The sequence below is a fragment of the Notolepis coatsorum genome (assembly GCF_963971535.1).
Source record: "Notolepis coatsorum genome assembly, chromosome: 16".
In the NCBI taxonomy this organism is placed as follows: Eukaryota; Metazoa; Chordata; class Actinopteri; order Aulopiformes; family Paralepididae; genus Notolepis; species Notolepis coatsorum.
This window is the reverse complement of record NC_140180.1, coordinates 89,494,148-89,518,749: the sequence shown is the minus strand read 5'-3', so window position 1 is coordinate 89,518,749 and position 24,602 is coordinate 89,494,148. Positions and strand designations below refer to the sequence as shown.

The 24,602-nt window shown below is 41.6% G+C and overlaps 1 protein-coding gene across 1 annotated transcript in view; it reads left to right on the top strand.

Annotated features, from left to right (window-relative positions):
* Positions 1 to 4,289: 4,289 nt before the first annotated feature.
* The window catches only part of LOC311243051 (uncharacterized protein), a 96,953-nt gene continuing 76,640 nt past the window's right edge, over positions 4,290 to 24,602 (top strand). The window contains exons 1-5 of the mRNA XM_084332122.1: positions 4,290 to 4,382; positions 11,440 to 12,251; positions 12,737 to 12,798; positions 20,234 to 20,272; positions 20,434 to 20,534. Of these exons, the coding sequence (XP_084188248.1) occupies positions 11,469 to 12,251; positions 12,737 to 12,798; positions 20,234 to 20,272; positions 20,434 to 20,534 (985 nt within the window). The 5' untranslated portion in view covers positions 4,290 to 4,382; positions 11,440 to 11,468. The remainder of the gene's footprint in view (positions 4,383 to 11,439; positions 12,252 to 12,736; positions 12,799 to 20,233; positions 20,273 to 20,433; positions 20,535 to 24,602) is intronic.

Below are 24,602 nucleotides of genomic sequence, written 5' to 3'. Positions count from 1 at the left end.
GCTGAGACATGATAATAGAAAGACATGGATAGATGTATCTAGGGACATAAATAAATGGATTTTAGCCCACAGTAGTAAGAGAGTTAGAGAAGGGGATTGTGAGTGATCAAGAAGGCCAGAGTCAGCCCACAGGAGGCAATGAGTGTCTCATAGGAGATGCTTCCAGCTGCAGCTCCGGAGACCAGCGCTTACAAGCCCCGCACATACAAGCCCGCACATAGCAACCCCTCGCTTCCATTGGCTGATTTTGGTCACGTGATTTTGGGTCACGTTGCACTGCGGGATTGATTGATTGATTGATTGAAAACTTTATTAACAGATTGCCGTATGATTTGGGTCACGTTGCACTGCGGGATTGATTGATTGATTGATTGATTGATTCATTGATTCATTGATTCATTGATTGATTGATTGAAAACTTTATTAACAGATTGATTGATTGATTGAAAACTTTATTAACAGATTGCCGAATGGGTACACGTGACCACAGGCCCTGATTGATTGATTGAAAACTTTATTAACAGATTGTAGAATGGGTACACGTGACCTGACCGATTGATTGATTGATTGATTGATTGATTGATTGAAAACTTTATTAACAGATTGCAGAATGGGTACAGTGACCGATTGATTGATTGATTGATTGATTGATTGATTGATTGATTGATTGAAAACTTTATTAACAGATTGCAGAATGCAGTACAGCTCAATACACACAATTGTTAAGGGGATGCAGACCATGCAGTACTGTTACATTTGTGACATACAGTAAATATATACAAGGGGGAGGGAACTGTACATTTATGATGAATTGAAAATGGGGGACCCTGATGTAAACAAGACGGAAGTCTTTCTCTGGTCTGCATCCCCTTAACAATTGTGTGTATTGAGCTGTACTGCAGATATATTTCAATTGCCTTACTTATTTACATAAGTATTATAGGCCTACAGCAGTATTGTACAGACAGTCTGTGTGAAGTCTGTGTGGTTATCCAGCTGCACAAAGGCAGAGCAAGAGGCTCTACAGAGGGTGGTGATGATAAAGCCATGATAAAGACCTTCAATCAGCTGAAGGGGAATCCCTCCAAGCTGCTGTCAGCGCTACACACCTTCGGCCGCTCTGGTATCAGCCATGCATCAAAACGTGCACACGCACTCAGGCGAGTCGCTAACCGTGCTGGGCCAAGTATAGCGGCTCAACCCACCTCTGTTGCCCGTCGTAAAATGAAGCTCGGGGGTCGACGACGGCTCGCTGCGGGGAGGCCGAAGAAAAGTGTGGTGAGCACAGACCATCGCTATAGTTTCCCAACAGGAGTAAAGTCTGGAACGCACCACAGCCTGTCACAAGCAGTAGAGATGTGTCGTAGCAATCCGAAGTGACATTGACCACCAATATAGCATGTACATAAAGACCCAGTGCCTCATCCGTAGCTAATATTGCACTACCACAGGACCTAGCATGTCCTACCATGCTCTGTAAATAACTTATGTACATATACCGATATGCCCTACTCTGTTTACTTGTTTTATTGCACAATGTCGTTCTATTGGATTCTATTATATGTTATTACTATTGTATTATGCACATCTTTGCGGGCACGACCACCCGCATTTAATTTTTTTTTTTTTTTTTGATATTTTTTGCACAAATCTCTCCAATATTCAAAACATCTCTTTCCACATCACCATATGCAACTTCCAAGATTTGCCTTTTTCTTTTTTGTAAGAACATACAAAACATGTAAAGGACTCATACAAATACATTAACAACTCAAGTTCAAGTTCAAGTTCTTTAATAGTTGTCATACAGAAGTACAGAATACTTTCATACAAAATGCTTCTTACTGTTACGCTCCAGAGACTGTGCTAGACAAGATAGTATCAAATAACATAATAACATAATATAGCATGAATTTAGAAGAAGAAAATGAGGTCACAGTGTTCGGTAAGCGTCCCAGACACATGTAGGTGTGCATGATAGCATGCATGCATGTGTGTCTCCAACATATGTATGTGGGTACGTGTATTGATTGATTGATTGATTGAATTGATTGATTGATTGATTGAAAAGTTTATTAACAGATTGCAGAATGGGTACAACTGACATGGAAAATAAAAAAGACTTACGAAAAAAAGAAAAATACTATACTATACATTGTGCGTATACATCCCTGATATATATACTTTGCATGTAGACCGATCTACCTGCGAGCAGGTATGTGCTGCATCCTCTATCGGGATGCCACCCTTCTCCATATTGCATGTGAGAGAAAGCATCCCAGACACATGTAGGTGTGCATGATAGCATGCATGCATGTGTGTCTCCAACATATGTATGTGGGTACGTGTATTGATTGATTGATTGAATTGATTGATTGATTGATTGAAAAGTTTATTAACAGATTGCAGAATGGGTACAGTACAGTACATCTCAATACATACAATTGTTAAGGGGATGCAGACCAGAGAAAGACTTTCATCTTGTTTACATCAGGGTCCCCCATTTTCAATTCATCATAACATATATGACATACATGACATACAGATAGACAGTACTGCTACATCTATACATTTATGACATATCAGATTTGCAAATACAGTACTGTTTGTGATACAAAAGTGTCCAGAAAAGGAGTGTATATACATTTGGCGTAGAAACTGTACATTGGAGGAGGTTGGTGGGGTGGGGTTGGGTGGGTTGGGTGAGGGCTGTGTACGTAAGCATGTGTACATGCCTCACATGTGTGTGTGTGTGCATCTTCCAGGTATGCGACTGTACTCCTATCTCTTGTGTGTGTCTCGTATCCATGTGTGCCTCCGCCCCCTATGTGAGTGTATATCTCAGGTGTGCATATATATGTGCGTCTCAGCTACGTATGTGTGTGTCTCCTATGTACATGTATATCCCCCATATGTGTCAGTGAGAGCCTATACCTCAACTATGTGTATATGTAGGTGTGTGTATGCCTATTTCCTATAAGTGAGTATGTGCATGTATGTGTGCCCCTGACATGTATAACTTAGCCTTGTGCATATGAGTGTGTGTAAACCTATTATGTACACATACGAATATGTGTATCCTAGATACTTGTATGCGGCTAAACATGCACATATGAGAGTGTGATAGAGACAGTGACCATTCCATAGATATACCATCCGGACATAAAATCCATGTACATACATATATAACACATTATAAAGTACAAGTACCATCAGATCAGATCCCCTTTTTCATATTCATCCTTGATATCATTGTAACCCCACCTTAATCATTTGTCCCCAGACCGTTCAGTCAGGTGTAGAAAACTGTCCCATAAACGTGTATGCAAATAAACAACTTGTGACAAATAAAACTCTTGACTTGACCACCAGCCTCTCTATCTAAATGTTATATTGTTAACTGTCTAGTTAGGCATTAACTGTGTTAATCTAAATGTTATATTGTTAACTGTCTAGTTAAGGCATTAACTGGGTTAATTAATCTAAATGTTATATTGTTAACTGTCTAGTTAAGGCATTAACTGGGTTAAGTGGGGAGTGCGTCATGGTACAGTTTCAGTAAGTGGGGAGTGTAAACAAGTTGAACGCGTCACGTGAAATAACGTTACGTGAATAAACATATAACGTTACAATGTACAGTTTCTGACAGCTGGCTGTGTTGTGAAATGTGCATAACGTTATGAATAAACCGCGAAGTCACGCGAAATAACGTTATAAACGCGAATCTGGTAGTATATTTATTTGTATCTTCTTGAGATGATAACATTAACATCCGCATTTTACCGCATGGCGAGCTAAACCAATCAGAGAGGGGCTTCGCTCAACCAATCAAAGAGGGGGCTGCAGAAATGGAGCCCAACCAATCAGAGAGGCGTCTGCAGAACTTCAGCCATTGGGTGGGACCCAAATCACGTCACCAAAATCAGCCAATGGAAGCGAGGGGTTGCTATGTGCGGTGCTTGTATGTGCGGGGCTTGTAAGCGCTGGTCTCCGGAGCTGCAGCTGGGTACTATTGTCTCATAGAGGGGGGCCCAGTCAGGAAGTAGCAGCATTAGCTGCACTTCATGATGGTGAAGGAAATGGACATTGTAGGCGGTAAAGGATACCAGAAGATGGCGGTAATGCCCCAAACAGTTGTTTGGACCGCCGTAAAATCCAAGTAGAAGAAGAAGAAGAAGAAGAAGGACATTGTAAAATATAGAGTACAGTAGGTGCAGCTGGAGGCTACTCCAGTAGGTGGCGGTATGCGCCTCTTGTGGTCGCGACCCGCCATTAAACCGATTGAAGAAGAAGAACATCGTGGACGGGAAACACTTCCTAGTCTTGCACCTAGGTAACGCTAGCTAACGTTAGCTAACGTATCTAACTGAACAGAAACGAAGGTAAGAAGAAGACTCGAGTTCAATTAACGCTAACTAGGTTTTGAGAAATCATGCTATATAATCTTCTGTAGTTACTGACTGTAGGTCGACGTTAGCGTATACTATTGCAGTATCTGTGTAACGGACATATATTGTTTCTTCTACCGTGCATTAACTAACGTTAACTTGAACCATATCGTCGTGGTCGTTTTGCCCTCTCTGGAGTCTTCACCACTGTCTACTACAACATTGTATAGGGTCGAAAAGGTGCATGTGTCCATCACACGTTAACTGTTAGTTTGAATTAAAGCCTTATTACGTTACAAAGCTGTACGAAGCTAACAACGTTAGATCCGTGCTGTCTGTATGCTAGGCCGCACCGTGCGCGCGCATCTTCTCCAGTCCAAACAATGCGCGAATTCAAACGTTCTGCAAAACGAAAATTACACTCATAATTTTAACTCTGCATTTATCATAATAAGAAAATATAAATCTATTGTTTTACAAGCACCATAGGAGCTCAACATAAACCGGGACTTAAGGGGAGACACTACAGGTGAATAGGGTAAAAAAATTAACTAATAGATATCACAATGAAAATTCCCCAGTTGGTTACTTATATTAAGACAAGACTTTTTTGTATTACACGTTTTCTGAAATTGTATGTTTAAATATGCAAATGAGGCATTATCTACTGAAATATGCACTAATTTGCATATAATTCCAGGACAGAAATCTGAACATTGGATAAAGCCATTTTCAAAATTATAGTTTCATTTTGTTGACATATTAGAGCCAAAGGTTATTACAGAGGGGATTTTGGATATCTCTTTTTATCACTCCATAAATCAGAAAATACTCCATTCAGTCCATTTTTATGGTAAAATTCCATATTTCGCCATGTTTTTAGGAATAAAATGTGATATAAATCAGGGTATAAATGCGATATCAACAAACCCTTCTGTAAATACCCTCAGAACATAGATATGAATAGAACTGGAAGGTTTGGTGTATGTGAGTGCTACTGAAGTGGAGATTTCTGGCTCAGAGTATGAGGAAAAACTCTTAAAACTCATTTTTGGGAAAACGCCTTCAAAGTTCTGTATTGTAAAATGCCATACTTTTTTTTTTGAAACAGATATTTACAAACACAATATCTAATCAAACCATTAGTAATAGACAACCTAAACACATGCCTGATAACTGAATAATAATAATAATGATGTTATTGAACTGAACAGAACTACACACAGGCTTCAAACAGTGTAGTACAGTGTAGTACCCCCTAATAGGCAAAACATATTTAAATAGATATCACTATGAAACTTTCCCAGTTTGTTATTTGTTGTACATATAAACTAAGAAAAAATATATTGCAAGTTTTCTGAAATTTATGTTTATATATGCAAATGAGGCACTTCCCCATTAAATATGTGCACATTTATGGATGCAATAAGTAAATAATAAATAAACAACTAAACTGTGTGTTATTGACGTTTATTGTCATTAGTTTCATAGAAGACATGTTTAGGAAGCAAAATATAACAAAATCTCAATCAACAAAAAAAGGATATTTGACTATTCACCTGCAGTGTCTCGCCTTAAACCGGATCGTGTCTATTCGAATACCAACCAGTTCGTGCTTCCGCGTTCGCGTTCTGCGCTCTGATTGGCCAGTGGCCACTGACCTACGCTAGTACGCCCCCCTTATCTACTCCAGTTATCTACCCAGCGTGATTACGAAACCTAGCCGCATTTCTCGGAGACGCTCTCTGATTGGCACTGACGCGTTTGCCCAATCCGTGACGAGCTGTGTCTTTGCCCATTTCCACGTCAAACAGCCTGCAAACTACCTGGCGTTCTATCGCCATGCTCTAAGACAAACTCTAACCTTAACCAACTTTGAAAGAGTGCCTAAGCTTAACCGTCGAAAGAACTTGCAGTCACGCTCTAAGACAAACTCTAACCTAACCAACTTCGAAGAGTGCCTAAGCTTAACCAGTGCAGAAACAGGCGTCGGCCAATCGGAGAGCGTCTCCGAGAAATGCGGCTAGGTTTCGTAATCACGCATCTACCCCAGTTCGCCTCCAAGAACAGTTGTTTAACAGCTGTTTCCGTGACTTTATGTGCGCTATAGTTCGCGTAAGTTTAAAGTGCTTAGAAATGCCGGTGCTTTGAGGCACAATTGTAGCTTGACAATTTTAAGAAACTACACTCTCAGCTGAGAGTCAAGAAACGACGCTCTCAGCTGCACCTCTGAGTCTAGAGGACTATGAATAGGGATGGGTACCTTTCACATTTGAACCGGTACCTGTGAATCGATACTGGTACCCAACGGTACCTTTTTTCTCAGTCGTAAAAAAAAAATCCAAACTTCAAATAACTACAATTTCGACAGTTTTCGGCTTGTCATTGGAGGACTGCTTTGTTGTTGAATCAAGTCAAATCCTAGGTAAGCTGCAAGCATATATTGTGCGTGTGAACATTGACATGAAAAGAAAAAAGTTAAAAAAAAAACGTATTTTTTTGGGTATCTCACTTGATTCGATACTCGGTAGTACCGACGTGTTTCAAAAGTACCGAATTCGGTACCCATCCCTAACTATGAATGCCAATTTCATGGGCAGTACAATTAATGAATTTACTTTCTCAGTCAGTGCTAAGTGCAGTCATCTTATGCAGCATCACTTCACACATCAAAACAAAAGTAGAACTGTAATATGGACTTTCGCATATTATTAACATTGACAAACATATTTACAATTAGCATTTTATAAAGTATTCAATACCATAGTCCCCTCCAAACTCATAGCCAAGCACAGGGACCTGGGCTTGAACTATGACCTCTGCCAGTGGGTCTTGGACTTCCTGACGGGCAGACCCCAGGTGGTGAGAGCAGGCAACTGCACCTCCTCATCCATCACCCTCAACATAGGGGCCCCCCAGGGCTGTGTTCTGAGTCCCCTCCTCTACTCCCTGTACACAGATGACTGTGTGGCTCAGCGGAACAACAACACAATCATCAAATTTGCTGATGACACAGTAGTGGTGGGCCTGATCTCTGCAAACGACGAGAGGGCCTACCTGGAAGAGGTCAAGGTCCTGGCGGGATGGTGCCAGGAGAACAGCCTCTCCCTGAACGTCAGCAAAACAAAGGAGATGATTGTGGACTTTAGGAGGTCGGGGGTCAGGGACTACAGCCCCCTCAGCATCGACGGGGCACCGGTTGAGAGAGTGAACAGTTTTAACACTTTGAGCACCACTCACGGCTAATCTCGTGTTTACGATAGTTACGTTGAAAGCCACTCACGAGATTTCTCGGAATTATTATTATTTTTTTTTAGTGATCTGAAATCATATTGCATCACGCGAGCCTACCCTAGCCTACCCAAGGGCCGCCGGCGATCAGATGTGAAAAAAGCACCCCCTATCGTCTCCCAGATGATAAATCACCCTTTTGGAATGGACTCAATGAAAATGGATGGGGAAAAAAAAAATTCCAGTCCACATTTTCCAGTCCACTGATGCAGCCGGAGTTACCAGAGTTCATTCTGGATCCTCTGAGCCCCGCGGATCATGAGTTCTACTGTATACACGTTAGATCTATATACTTATCGATTTTTTCTAATGGTGATCAGGAATTGGAATATACCATTTGGATACCATCTGATGTCGGGTAAGGAATCTATGTTATCAGTGTTAGGATAATCAGACTAGTTTTCGAGGAGATATAAGCTTTTTTGTGATATGTGCTCTATCTGTTTCACTGTAAAATCCATGAGGAAATGAAAGCAGCTATTATCAGCGCGCGGCTCGAACGTGCGTGCACGTATACTATTGATCATCTAGCGTTTATTTGAAAACGATTCATAAATAGGCCGACAAAATATCAACGTTCTGGAATATTCCAGTAAAAGGCGATTATCACAGAATGGGCTGTTTTTCACCTGAAAACGGGTGCTTTTCAAAATGCTCTCAAACGGAAATGAAGCGATAAAAAACCAATCTGCCTTGACAACACTGACTGGAAAATGATTCTTTGATAAGCGACGGGCAGATTAGACACATAGCCATAATTTAAAACATAGATTAGGCGATATTAACGTTAACATTGGGAGTGGACCGTGGCATTCAAGGGGGTAAAAAGGAAAACACGGCGTGGCGCTCAAAGTGTTAACAGGGTCCTAAATGGAGTTTGATTGATTGATTGAAAACTTTATTAACAGATTGCAGAATGGGTACAGTACAGCTCTACATTGAGCTACATTGAGTTTGCGGTATTCCTTCTTTGTATACAAATATTGTTATCTGAAAATAAAGGCTATATATTACAACATGAATGATATTACTGTCCATCTCTTGGGTCTTTGTAAAGACCCGGTGAGGAGTTTGATTCTTATTAATTGAGGATGTCCCGATAATGCACAATATCATGAGCAAACATAGGCTAAATTATTATTTAAATATAATTACAATGATTAGGCCTAAATAACAGCAACCTCAATTTTTCTGTAATTAGGTTATTAATTAGCCTAATTGACTATATTCTAAATAAATAGGGTGATAGCCTAACAACAAACTATAGCATGCAAATAAATGGGCTAACAATGAACTTATTTATATTTATTTACTAGACCAAATCATTCAAGTTAGTGCACCAGGCTTGCAGACAATTGCCTTGTTTCTAGTCAACAAGGAAGCTGCTAGTCTGCTACCATGTCAAATTCAAAACTAGCCTCAGAAGACTACATTTTAAATGAAAGAAAGATTTCTTTACAAATAGCTTTATTTCGTACAAGGATAATGGTCTAGTATTTTAGGTCTAGTGCAGTTTCCAGCATAGGTGCATGGAAATCTTTTCTGAATAATTAAGAATGACATTCTTCTTATTAATCTTTGCAATAGTGGATAATAAGTGGTGGTACTGTTAATGTGCCTTGCCAGCTTCCACTGAAACCATCATTGTTTAGTTGATGATACAGATTCTAGATTGTGTGATTACATGGGAAATCCTGCCTCATTGTTCTCAAGGCCAATCATTATCTCTGTGGTAGTTCAAACTTTCAGGAGGCGTGTGTGGTGTCTTGAAAGCCTTTTCTACAGCGTTGCGCTCTGTTTCTGCAGAAGTATAAATTAAGCTTAACATGGCTATCTGCTTAACGTTACATGAAATGCACAAGACGGTGTTGTAAGCCTATTTTCAGGTGAACCAATTCCTTGTTTCCAAGGCCTGCATCATCTCTTTCAGTGCTTTAGGACACTTTCATGATTTGGTATCGGCCAAGTTCTCGGTCTGCATATAACCCTTACAGATTGAGTCATATATTCACATTGTATTTGGTGATTCATACATTGTCAGTTATTTCTCTTGATTGATTTGTGACTTTTAATTTCCAATATCGATCTTTCTCATTGAAGATGGTCTCAATTATGTCACATCGTCTTCTGGTCACATCAATGCCCTACATTTTATTGTATCTTCTTTCTCCTTGTATGAGAGGTCAATTCTGAATCTTGATAGCTTATGTCTCTCCCTGTCTCTTCCTAATACTAAGTTACCTTTCTCTTCATAGCTTTTTAATTGCTTCCTTGTTTCTTACTTCATACGTGTAGCATAGGCCTAACTGTCCAGTTGACTGTTGTGGAATTGTTGTTCATTTTCTTCCATGGCTATAAATGCACCGTCTCCATTTGCCTCTTGTTTGCTCTGTGAAGGCAGCATTCAAGAATGTTCACACCTCGTTGTGTTTCAGCTGAGATACGACATTCCACCTAAAGGCCATGGTTACACTGGGGTTTTTGTTTTTGTTGCTGAATGATTACGTTTGCTGTCCTAGTTAAATAGAAATGCCGTTTTGGCAGGATAACGCGTTGCCCTACTGGCAACGCTGAAATTGTATTTCCGTTTTGGATACTCGCCGACGGCGACAACGTGTCATGTAATCTGCGCGATACGGAGCCGTTGTTGCTCAACGCCCATGCGCAGTAGATACCGACATCTGCGTGCCCTCACCAACGTCCGGTGACGACAGACAGCAGAGCTGTCCCAAATAGCTGCATCTACCGTGTGTTGTCAAGTTATTGTTATAAGGAGCCCAGTCCAAGCTACAACAGTCTGCATTCCCTTAACAATTGTTTGTATTGAGCCGTATTGTATTGTACCCATTCTGCAATCTGTTAAATAAAGTTTACATCCATTCATTCTGCTAGCATTAACGATTGCATGAGCAGCTGGCTAACGTGAGCTAACGTTAGCTGGTCTGCCGTAGCTACCTAGCTACCAGACCCTGTTAGCTCAGAGCTCCTCTTTCAATCTTAACAAGCATTAAACAAAATGACCCAGTCATCTATTCACCTTTGTTTAATACATGAGGCATTGTCTAATGTTATCTAGCTACTGATAGCTTCTGATATCATCAGTTTGGTGCTGGCTGGCTAACGTGAGCTAACGTTAGCTGCTAGCCACAATGCTATACTGTTGTACTGGCATATTCCATTCACGTTAGCATGTAGCTAACATCAGAGATCTTTTTGTGAGACTAAACTATCCGCTCTTGGTGGTCAATTGTGTTGAAGTTAGTTTTGTTTCATCAACAAATGAGTAAGAACACACAGTGAATGTATCCGTTTTGTTTATTGCACTTTCTTTGCTGAAAAATAAATGTTACATTGGCTAAATGGGCTCACGCGAGGCATTTAAAGATGGTGGTTTGTTGTTTTTTTTGCAGGAAGTGTATTGGCACATTCAACTTCTGATTGGTTGAAAATTGCCTTCATGTTTGCCACCTACTGCCACCTACTGCTTTTGCATTGTACTACATCACTGTGCTCAGGAGGCAAAACCAATGTCTAACTTGCCTGCCATTACGTTGCGTTCTGGAAAGCGAAAACTAACCCTGAAAACGAAACGAAATAGCCCTGTGTGTAACCGAAGAAAAGTTGTCCTTGACTTAAAACTGATTTCATTCTTTACAGTTTTACACGGCCGAGGAAATAATCTTCCCCTCCACTCCTTCAAACAACAAGAGACTTACATTTTTGACCCCCAGATTTATTCTGCATCTTTATACCTCCTCAGGCTAGAGAACACGGCCACCTTGTGAGGCGATGTCCCAGAAGAACCTGTCGGACGGTGGTCAAAAAGGCTTTGCCGTGGGACACGGGCTCCTGGCTGCTGCGGAGACCTTGAACTTCAGCATGATTGAGCAGCGTTCCGGTCCCCCTAACCGACGCATGGGGGGCGGTGGCGGCGAAGGCCAGGACCGTGGTTCCCAGCTGTCCCGTCGCAGTGGCAGCAATCTTGGCAGCACCATGAAGCTGTTAGCCAGCTTGGGGCTTTCGCCCGCCGACCTCGACGCTCTGACACAGATCCCAGAGGAGAACATAAGTGTGGAGACTTTGCCGCACATACTCATGCAGCTTAAGAGCCGTAAAGGAGACCCCGGGGACAGGCGCATGGCGGGCAACCCCAGAGACCTGCCTCCCATGTCCTCCTCTGACCCATCCTACCGAGGTGGCAGGGAGGATTGGGAGGACATGCCCATGGGGAGGATGGGTGGTCACTCCATGGGCCAGTCTTCAGCTCGCGCCCCCCCGCCCGAGGACTTTGGCTATGGTTCCATGCAGGACACCCCTTCCGCCCGGGGTTACGACTTAGATTATGGCAACAACAACAACAACAACGGCGGTACCGGGGGCAGGGAGAGGCCGTATTCTGAGCTTTCCCGCCATGATTCCTACAGTGGGCTTGGCCCTTCGTCCAACGCTGTCTTTATGCAGAGGAGGATTGGCTCCCCGTCACACGGCAAAATCCAAGACTTCTTGGGAGTCACACCCTCCATGTTTCCACATGTCTGCTCTCTTTGTGACTTTGACGTTCATTCCACCATGGTGAGTACCAGCCCAACCTCCTTCCTTTTCTTTCCCTCTCGGATTAACTTGTAAAATCTTCACATTCATTGATTCCAGTCCAGCTCAGTTCATGTATTGCCTTCAGTCTACTTCAGTCCATGACTATTGTATTGGTAATCTTCACTCATCATTATGCTTTCCATTGACTTGATATCCAATTTTCACTAGATAATTGCCCAGGAAAAATCTGTTTTAAAGCTGCATCTCCTACCCATATGAAGGTTATGCTTTCTTATCTTCCCCCAGCCAAATGTCTTCAGTGTCTCGTACTTATAGACCACATACTTTGGCCATGGTTAGTTTGGGATACATCTGCTTTGGTTTAGGTTGTATCTTCCAAGTTAAGTCTATTTTTTACCCAGAATCCTAACATTTTGGGATTTTCATTGCTATAATTGAGGCCCGGGGGAAATCGGTCTATTCTGCATTTGAATGTGTCATTAATCTGCTGTTTGTATCTTTAGGAGTGGAATCAACATACCAATGGGTTACGCCACTCTGAAAACCGGAGGCAGCTCCTCCAAATGTAAGTGACTCAGTTACACACACATGTAGTTTTGTCTATGAATTATGAGGATGACATGTCGGTGAAAGTTGACGTATCATATAGTGATGATTTAAAGCTGTAATATTTTTCACATTTTAAAAACCTCCTATGGCCACACTCATCAATGAACAATGACCTCTTCAAACAACCCACACTTCAGCTCTGCCTATTTTATAAACCTATGCATCTAAAACATTTTCGATATTGTGCTGTCTGAATAGTATTGTGTTTGTAGGTGAAGTATTTGCCTACTCTGTTTTAGGGCTGAGCCCGAATGTTCGGATCTTTGTTTGTTACGTTGGCATTCAAATCTTAATTAATGGGTTCGAACCTCTGCTTTTGAATTTATTTTATTAATATTCTGATAAGAATGTGATGTATCAGAATATCACAGTAGGCCCTACTATGTTGTGTTTACAATAATTCGAAAGTCAGGGCGGCTGGGTAGCGCAGCGGACTAAGCGCCTGCCTACTACCGCAGAGACACTGGTATCGAATCCAGCTGTCAGCGGTACCTCCGGCTTGGTCGGTCGTCCATACTAACCAATTGGCAGTGTTAGCGGGTGGGAAGCCAGCGGGGTGTGTATCCTGGTCGTTGTAAACAGCGACTCCTACAGGTCGGTCGGGGCGCCTGCTCAGCGAGGGAGGGAACTGGGGGAAGTAGTGTGAGCCTCTCACACGTTACGCTCCCCCAGTGAGAGTCCTCGCTGTCGGGTGAAAAGAAGCGGCTGGCTGACTCTGCATGTATCGGAGGGGACATGTGATAGTATCTATCAACCCTCCCTAGACCGGTAAGTGGCGGGCAAATGCATGCAACGACCAGGAAGGGGAGGGGCGAATTGGCATAACGACTAAATTGGGATGGGAGAAAAAAACTGAAAAAAGGAGGAGAAAAATTAAGAAAATAATAATTCGAAAGTCACGCGCGAACACACACATAACAACAGTCTAGTCCAGGGGTCAGCAACCTTTTTGACATGGAGTGCCTGTTTGAAATATAATTGTAACTAGTGTGCCTCAACAATATTCCATGCATCGTAATTTTATTTCTCATAATCAGGTATTTTATGATAATTTTTACATTATTACATCATTATTGTTATTATTAACACTTTGATCGCCATGGTTCAAATTCATAATGGTTCAAATTCATAATTTACCATCCCTAGCCAGCTCTATTTGTCTATGGAGAAGTTCCCCTTCTTTGCAGGGCTATAACTTTTTAAATTCTATTGCTAAATTGCCATTATTATGGCCCATTCAATGTCCTATATCCATTGTTCAGGGTGTAGCAACGATATACTTTTTCATTCACATATTCATACTAAAATATGGTCTAAAGTATAAGTATGTTTTTATCGTTTTCTGCAGCTTTCTCCAGAACTTGATTTATAGCTCCAAATGCATTATATTGATGATCAAATACAGTTTGGTAGCGATCGTTGCCAGATGAAAAATTTCAACTGGACGTGGTTCTAGAAGTTACTACGTATCATCTGATATTGACCGGATGGGCGAGGGGGCGTTTATAATTCCGTGGGCAACGTTATACCATTCGTCTAGTGTGGGTCATATGGTCATCAGAGCAGTTTATATGGAATACGTTAGAAAATAACGCTGGATCTTACCGTATGTTCCTCGCGCCGTTGGGGGATGAGCGTGGAGTAGACAGTTTTCGATTATGGGATGTTGATCCTGATGAACCATTTCCAGGTTGTATAATACTATATACGTCCAAATAACGTTGTTTATTGAGTTAGGGCGAGCGATTGATTATCCAGTGTGTTGAGATGGGGTCCGGCTACCGATCGCGAGTGCCCGGACGGATTATGGATGAGCACTTCCTGTTTGGCGCGCCCCTCCCTCTTGGCCGGTCTGCCGATCGGCCACCGGATGGCGCTCTTGAACCGTTAGACAGTTGAGTGGAGCTTACCAGTACATCTCATGTCTCCGGAGGAGAAATATGATTTCGATCACAGATTTTTGAATTATTGATATCAAAGACGAGTTACGGCGTCTTCGGCAGAATGAGCATGGCTAGGAATGACGTCTAAACACGTCATCGGCGATTAAAGTGTTAACAATATTATTATGATGGTTGTATCAACCCTAAATCTGAGTTGGGGGGGGGGATGCAATGCAGACAAACAGCTGCATACAGTGCGACCATTTCACTCACATTTGCCCATTCATTTTTGGACACATCACACACCATCGGTGTGTGTACTGTACGTGTGCTGTCATAGCTCCACCTACAGGCCTAATGGAGAACACCAGGATGTGAATGGAGGGTGAATGTGAGGTATATCGTGTAAATAAGTTTTGATTGATCGCAAGACTACAATGTAAAAAAATAAATAATAATAACTTAATAAGTTACCAGAACTTCAAAATATTGAGTTCAGTTACTGTGCATTAAGGTTTTCAGTTTTCAATCCATAATAAGTTAACAGAAAAATAACTACACAACCACATTATTTCAACCTAATAAAACTATGTTTATTGTCATTGTTTTAAGAACACAAGTTGACTTGGTAATACTCACATTTTGAGTAAAAAAAAATGGCTTAACATGTGCAATGTTCAATGAAATAGAAAAATAAATAATACAATTTGTTGATTAATCCCACTGGTCACAATGGTGACTGTAATAATGTTTTTGTTATAAGGATCTGCAAATGTTACTGAATGATGTAGCAATGTATTTCCAGCTAAATTGAAATAATAAACAAAGGGTCTCAATTAAATATGTGGTCGTAAAAATAACCTGTGGGAGGATTTCAACAAGATAAATGCGACAACAGTGCAAAATATTTCACTATAATATATATATATATATATATATAAAAAAAAACTATATATTTAAATTTTTTATTTATTTTTTTACTGCTGCCCCCTGTGCCTATGCAAATGCCCCCGCGTGCCTATGCTGAACTTTCCCTGCGGAACACAAGTTACTTAACGTTACACAGGTATGTTATGCACGTTAATTAAGCTATTCACGTTTAGCTGGCTAACGTTAACACATTGGGCGCCGGGCATTGTGCCCATCATTATACCCAGTCTGCCACCGCTGTAAGCCTATGGAGATGTTTACCTTCTTTGCAGGGCTATTTAAAATATTATAGCTATATCTGCATTACTATGGCCCATTCAACATCGATTATCTATCGTTCCGGATGTGGGAACGTTATATTTTTTCATTCATACATTGTGTTAATACCGTCGAGGATATAAGTATGTTTTTAAGATTTTCTGCTGTAATTCCAAAAACGCTAGTTATAGGCCCTGACGCATATAATAGATTATCGATTGGCGTTTTTTTCCTATACACGCTATATTAAAAAATTCAAATGTATATGATCGGTATACATTATGCTTCATCATGCGTGAAGGAAAGGGGGGGGGGGGGGGGGGCGTTTATAATTCCTTGATCGTCAGTAACTGCTTTATTTACAAAGAAATGGACAATCGGGGGCGGCTAAGTGGCGCAGTGGACAAGGCGCTCGCCACTAACGCAGGAGATGCTGGGTTCGAGCCCAGCTCTCGGCGTTGCTACCAGCTTGGCTGGTCGTTCATACTAACACAATTGGCAGTGTTAGGGGTGGGAAAGCTGGTGGGTGGGGATTGGACGTTGTGGACAGCGACTCCTACAGGTCGGTTGGTGCGCCTGTACAGCAGAATCGGGAAGCACCGGGGGCAGCGTGAGCCTCCCACGTGTTACTCCTCACCACTGAGAGATCACGCTGTACAGGTGAAAAGATGCGACAGCTGCCTCCTCGTGTACCGGAGGGGAAACGTGATGCAAGGCTTGGTCCTCACTGCAGCCAACCAGTGGGAGGCATAGTCTAGCAACGTTCGAGACAGGGGACGGGAGAATTGAAGTGAGAATTGGCGAGGCGAAATTGGGATGGGAGAAAAATAAAGAGAAAGTGGATAAAAAAAAAGAAATGGACAATCGGGCTGAAAATTAGTGACCTCTTAGGCTATGTGTCCACTCAAAGCCTTTTTTTCAAGGCGGACCGCTTTGAAAAAAGAAGAAAAAAAGGCTTTGAGCGTCTTTCTGGGTCTCCCCAGAGCTCGCGGCTCCGCCCCTTTCTCGATGAGTTACATTGATGCTCCTTTCCAAAAAAAGTTTAACTAGTTTCAACTTTATGAGCTGGGAGCGCTCCGCCAAAAACGCTGCCGTCGAGAGCTCATAAAACGTGAGGCGCGGCTCTGGGAAAAGGAGCGCGCCTGACGCTTCTCCAGCATAGAAATGAATGACAAAGGAGCTGACAACTCATAAAACGTCGGCTATGGACACAAGCCCTTACCGTTTGCCGATGAGACTGGAGGAAAAAGATCCCAATTATTTGACGTCGATCTCCTAGATCCATTTCCGGTTTGTATGGCGCAATAAACGCCGAAATCATATCGATTATTGCGTTTCGAAAGCGACCCAATTGCACTCTAGTGTTTGTCTGGACCAGGGGTCAGCAACCTTTACTATCAAAAGAGCCACCCCCCCCCCCCCCCCCACAAAATTAAATGCTCAGGGAGCCGCACAATCTATTTACCCTTAAAATGAAGATAACGGGGTATAACGTTTTATATATCCCCAAGCATACCCCACATTTAGCATAAAATGCCTGACAATTGCATACCTAAAGTAATTTGCGATTTATTATACTTTATACTTATAGCACACAGTTTGTTGCATTAATGGAATTATAAAGCAACAAAAAGAGAAATTTACTTTTTATTGCTGTTTTTACCTGTTATAACAAAGGAAAACCTCAAACTCTTATGAAGAGGAGAAAAAAGACTGGCTGTGTAGACAGGGAACAAACTTAACTTTTTGACTTACCAGCCATTTGGCTGGTAGATTTTTAAAAGTACCAGCCGGGCAGATTTTTTACTAGCCAAAAATTATAAATAGCTTTTTAGTATATCGCCATGTGTTATTATTACATATAATACTCTCATATGCTATTTTCAATTAATATCATAAACAACATAAGGAATATTAGCATAATTTTGAGTGGACTGAAGGAATGAGTCAGCGTTAATAGTTTTAAAATGCAAATAATTTATTGAAACATAGAAGTGGGGTCGGGACACACACACTGTTTCAACTCACCACCCCCGCATCATATTGTAGTCTGTCTTCAAACTTCCACTCCTCTCAAACATTTTTATATTTGAATATCAACATTATCTGTCCATCCTCAGTAATCCTCAGTTTACTATAATATACTCCTGTCCTGAGTCCTGACTAGTGACTCCGTCGTCTTTCCAAACGCACGCACGCACACACACACACAGGGAAGGGTGCCCCCCCCCCCCCCCCCATTTCCCTTTCCTCTGTGCTGTTCACTGTGGCTCTGCCTCGTCTGATCATCAGGATTAGCTTGTTAGCTGACGTTTTCGTTGTAGTGATTGGTACATAAACGTTAATTTCGGGCGATGTGGGCATAAAGGAATAGTGACGGTGCAAAGCATGTAGCTGCATTGGACTCGTTGTGAGAAGAAAAAAAACATTGCAGACTTATTTCACGTCTGTAGGCGCACTGCTGTGTTAACGCTGCTCTGTTTACAACGCTGCTCTGTTTTCAAGAAACAACACTGAGTGGGCGGATATCATATGACTCGCGGAGTTGCTAAGGGTTTTTCAAAATAAGAGTATCATATGAACCTGAACGTTGCTAGCTGCCGGAGCCCAGATATTATGACTGGAGCTGCGCTTGGGGCGGCAATGAGACCCGCACAGGATTTTCAAAATAAGAGTATCGATATGAATTACACGCCAGCTGGCGGGCAGACTATTATTGTTAGACGCCAGACGGTAAATCTACACGCATTTGGCGATGGGCGCCCAGTTATTTTGTTCCCCGTGTGTAGACCTATTTTTAAATAAAACACAGAAGAGGAGACAAAACACTGGTGTCTGTAGACCGACTTTGAAATAAAACCCTGAACTATTCAGGTATATTTGAGTCCTTCCCTTATTTGTGGAACATTTATCAAATAAAAAGTAGTCTACTTTGAAAAAAAGACTACCATGTGTAGACCTACTTTGAAATAAAACCCTGAACTATGCAGCTCTATTTGAGTCCTTCCCTTATTTGTGAAAAATCTATAAAATAAAAAGTTAATTTTTCATTGTTCGCTAATTTCTCACCACATATCAGGCATACAGGTAAGCCTGCATCGTTAGTCGTGAAAGCAAATTAATCTGTCCACGCTCAATTAAACCCTCTATTTTTCTCAGACTTTCCTTTTTTTGGATTTATCCATGGTTAGCTTACTGGGGGGTCGGAAACTCAAGATTAGCCACTTGCAGACGGCAGGGAGAGGTGCAGGGTGTGATGTTACGTACTGTATATTTTAGTTGATGAAATATTTTAGTTGACTAAATATTTTAGTTGATGAAATATTTTTTCATTTCAGTGTCACAGTATGACACCGATCTCCAAAATAAGAGAACAAAATAATTAAAAAAAATATATAATAATAATAATTAAAGCCACAGATTGCCGACCCCTGGTCTGGACCCACGTAACAAGATATGACTGCCGGAGGGATTTCCTCGATGCACCGATCGCCACTTCCGGTTTGGCGTGAGTGTAACTCGCCCGACCATCCACCAGGCGGCGGTATTGAGGCGTTGCAATCTCAGACAGGGTGCCGCTGCAGTCCGGAGGGAGGCTGGATGAATTATGAATGCCATGGCAAAAAAAATTAAATATTGATCCCAAAACCGATTTACGCCGGTGTTGGCGTTCAACGCATGGCGGGCAATAACGACTTACGCCGTTTATGGCGCACAATGTGTTAATATAGCAGGAGCCGTTGGCCAATAAAGATGTTTCAACAAATGTATTCACAAAATGGATTACCATCTAAACGTTATTGAAGCCTCCTGTGACCAGTAAGTAGGTACTACTACCGGTACTCTTAATAACCGCAGCAATCTGCGCATATGCGCTACGTTATGTGTTAATGTGCCTAAAGTCAAGACTCGACCGTACTGAACCAGAAAAATTATTTAGGAGCAAATTTTTTGCATGATTTAAAAACGATGGTTCTAACGTCCGTTTGAAAAACCCTGGCGAATGTTCGAATCCCAAAAACAGGCTTCGGGGACAGCTCTAGTAGGTACTAGGTAGGTGAAGTATTTGTCTACTCTGTTTATCAACCAGGAAATGCCCAAGAGAAAGTTCTATGTTTTGTAGTAATCCATGCACAAAAACAATCTGTTACAAGAAGATTGTGCTGACGAGACATTTTTATGTTGATGTGTGAAGAGGCTTTCGTTTTAAGTTTGTTTATAGTGGCGACTCATGGCTCTAGTTGTCAAAGTCTTTATCGCAGCTTTAAAATGTTGACAAATAAGAAATAATACGAGCACATTTGCTTTATCTGTCATTAGGTATCCAGACTGGGAGCCAGCAAGGACCCCAAACGGAAGGTTTGTAACGCATACATATAATCACAATTATTATTTTAATATTACTCTTCAATAGAATGATTCTCGGCTCATCTGTCCTTTCTATCGTTATCGGGTCTCTGTTGGAGATCAAGGTTTTTCTTCAATGCTCTGATTCTCTGCTCGTCTGTCCTTCCTATCAGTATCGGGTCTCTGTTGGAGACACCCAACATGTCCCCTGGTCTACTGGGACCCGCTCCAATGTCCTCAGGCCATTCATCAGGTGGCATGCCCTTCAGCTGGGGTAAGGAGTTGCATGGAACTGGATTCATAAAACTTATCAACTAGGGATGCACCGTTCCGATATCTGTATCGGCCGCCGATATCAGTAAAATAGCTGGATCGGGTATCGGTAAAAAAATATATATATATCGGATTATCATAATTTTTTCTTTTAATAATAAATAACCATTCAGTGCATTTATATCTGTGTTAATTTGTTACATTTAGTTTCACTAAGTTAGGAAAGTAATGTTTTAAGTCAAGCCTGATGTTGCTTTGCACAAAAGAATGATCCCAGTCTCTTCCACACAGTGACAGTGAGGCATACAGTTTATTAACACTTTAACTGCCGAAAACGCCGGAACTCGTCATTCCCCGCCATGCTCAAGTTGCCGAGGACGCCGGAACTCGTCTTTGATATCAATATTTCAAAAATCTGTGATCGGAATCATATTTCCCCTCTCCAGCCTTCACACACAGTTCTGATCTCCTCTCAATCCTCTAGCGGTTCAAGACCGCCATCTGGTGGCCGATCGGCAGATCAAAAAAACGGATGTCCACCTTTAACCCGGCAGGACTCACTCCATATGTGGTCCGGGCACTCGCTAATGTTAGAGAGACTCAGTCTTCACACAGTGAACATCGATCGCTGCAAATAACTCGAAAAAACAACATGATTTGGACGTATATACTATTATACAACCTGGAAATGGACCGGGTATTTCGACATCCCATAATGGAAAACTGTCTACCCCACGCTGATCGCCCAACGGCCCGCGGAGACTGGGGTGAGTTTTAGCGTGTAATATTACCGTGTTCGACACTAACTGCTATGATGAACATTTGACCCACATTAGATGAATGGTATAACGTTGCCCACGGAATTATAAACGATCCCCCGCCCATCCGGTCATCATCAGATGATACGTAGAAACTTCTAGAAGTACGTCCAATTGAATTTTTTGATCTCGCACAGATTCCTACCAAACTGTATTTCATCATCAATATAATGCATTTGGGGCTATAAATCACGTTCTGGAGAAAGCTGCAGAAAGAGATGAAAACATACTTATACTTTAGATCGTATTTTAGTATGAATATGTGAATGAAAAAGTTTAACGTTGCTACACCATGAACAATACATATAGGACCTTGAATGGGCCCTAATAATGGCAATCTAGCAATAGAATTTAAAAAGTTATAGCCCTGCAAAGAAGGGGAACTTCTCCATGTTAAATAGAGCTGGCAACGGATGGTATATCATGAATTTAACCTTAGGCAATCAAAGTGTTAATTGAATGAATGAAGTTTATTTCTGTCTTTGTTTACAACAAATCAAAAACACACGTGTGATCCTTTACAATTCTTAAAAACAAAATATATTTTAATATATAAAAAAAATAAACGTGGATAACATTTTTATTTTTTAAAACCTTTTTGGAAAAGAAAATTGGACAATGGGTATCGGATTGGTATCGGTATTGGCCGATACCCAGGTAGGGGTGGACGGTATGGTCTAAAATTTATATCACGGTATAATTTGAAGCATAGACGGTAACGGTATATATCACGGTATCAGTGTTTCCGTTAGAATAATCTTTTTTGCCTGATAGGCAGGCTATATAAAGAATGACATCCTCAAGGCATGTAGATTTATAATATTTTAACTTAAAACTAGGCTACTGTTGCGTATACAGTCATTATATTCCAAATAAAATAAGTCTCGAATCGAGACTCCGTGCTGCCAACGAATCCCAATAGTATGCAACTGCAGAGCCGCAGAGCAGGGGCGCTTTCAGGTCCGGTCACAAGCCCGCTCAACAGCGCCCCCCACCCAACGGCTGAATTGCCAATGGCTGAATTGGAGAATTGCACTGTGCAGGCACAGCGGTCCCGCTCTACGGCTCTGCAGCTGCATGCTTCTCGCAAAATCCAGCATCCAGCTCCTGCTGCCCAGCCGTCAGAACACTACACATATCATAATGTTCACAGCAAACTGTAGTTGATCACCAGGTATGTTTTATTAACATAGAATAATTCATATAAGAAAAACGATAGGGAAATCTCTTACCTTTCTCCACTGGTTAAAAATGCCAGGAACTGAAATTGAAACTTGCTGTGCGCCGTGGTGATATGTGTTTATTATGAAATGACAATTGCGTGTTGACACGCCCACTGCGCGGAGCCTCCTAAATAACTTTTTCCAGTTTGCACATATCTTATCTATGACTAATTCTATCTATTTTTAGGGACAAATGCGAGTGAAATAGTCGCGCTGTGGTTACATGACGTCATTGCTATTTTAGAGCTGCTCTACTAGGGCTGGGCGATAAAACGATAACGATAACTATCGCCATAAATGATTTCCTCGAAATAAACATGAAACGTGGTCGCAAAGTTTCGATATATCGATTTTCCAAGCTTGGATATGAGCACACGCACTAACAACCAATCAGTGAAGGAGATGGCCGACAGCGGAAGAAGACCCGGAAGGAGACCCGGAGGTAGGACTCAACAACAAGGCTGGCTAGGCTATTTAGCTTGCACGGCGCTATTTTATATATTTACGTGCCGAGTGGGTGTGTGGCGTGAATTCTGAGGCCACGTTTATAGTAGTGTGGGGTATACAGTGGACGTCGTTGCAATGTATTGGGCGGAAGAGAGTGTTTTAGGGTCATATTTAGTACATTGTCATGAGATACTCCGCTTGTCGGCTAACTGCTAACGTGCGCGGACTGATGACGACATCAACTCGACTCTCGGGACATTCGCCGCCGGGCATAAGAAGTTAATTAAACTTGACAGACATTATACCGACGATAATTATCGATATCGAGTTATATGAAAATAATTTTATAATTTTATCGCGATAACGTTTTTGGCCATATCGCCCAGCCCTATGCTCTACCGGTTACAAGGTATAGTCAAAATCCATACCGTAGAGCAAATTCATACCATATACCGTTTATACCGTCCACCCCCTATACCCAGGTATCGGTATCGGGACTGAAAAAGTTGGATCGGTGCATCCCTAGTATCAACTAGGGGTGCACCGATATATCGGTCGGGTATCGGTATTGGCCGATAAGCTCAAATTTGCCGATGGCAGTGGCCGATAAATATCCGTCAATTTGTGTCTCATCAATCTGGTCCACACGTTCAAACTTTGAAAAGTTTCAGTCAAGCGACGTGCACAACCCCGTCCCCACACACACACGCTACTGCATCAAAGTTACTTATGATTAACAAAGGCATTCGTTTTGTGGCATTAACGTTATATAATTACACGTTCAATAACATCAGCATATTATTTACCCGACCATAGCAAGCATTACTCATTCATATCTCTCACTTCCTTCCTTTGCTCAGAGAGCCCGTACTGAATTGATACCGATCACTGATCACCGTCTATGAGCCATATCGGCCGATACCGATCGTTTTTGGTTTTATATTTTTTTTTAAATGTATATATATATATATATTTTTTTTAAATAAAATATATATATTATATAATCATACTTGTAGTTGTATTATCTGCGAGACATCGCCACCACACAACAAGTCAAAATGCTGGCTATCTGCAAACAGCTCCACTGTCTGTGTGTACTCTAGTAGCCTCCAGCTACAGCCAGGATTCTCCGGCGCTATTTGTATACTTTGCTTTGGTCAAATCACATTCAGCATGCCCTCATGCGATGCAAGCCAGGGGCTCGAATATGCATCGAATCAATGTTATAAGACATTGATATCAGGAGCTATCTGTAGCTACTGCTAGCCGGCTAGATAACGTTAATGACAATGCCTCAGTGAACTATTTAGTTTACTGGTGTGGGATATTGTGGATATCCTGAAGAACGTTCTCAGTCAACCGAGATCCAGTTAATAACAAGGTTTATTAGCCAGACAGATAGAAATATACACATAGTATTTAGAGAGAATGGCTGAGGCTCTCGCCCAAGGTGATCAGCTGAAATTGCCCAGGTAGAGACCCTGAATGCTGTCGGGAGGAGCCCTATATAGTGAAAAGGGGGAGGAGGGGGGTCCCATTTGATAGGTCAAATGGGTGGGGGGGGAACACAGGATAGGTGAC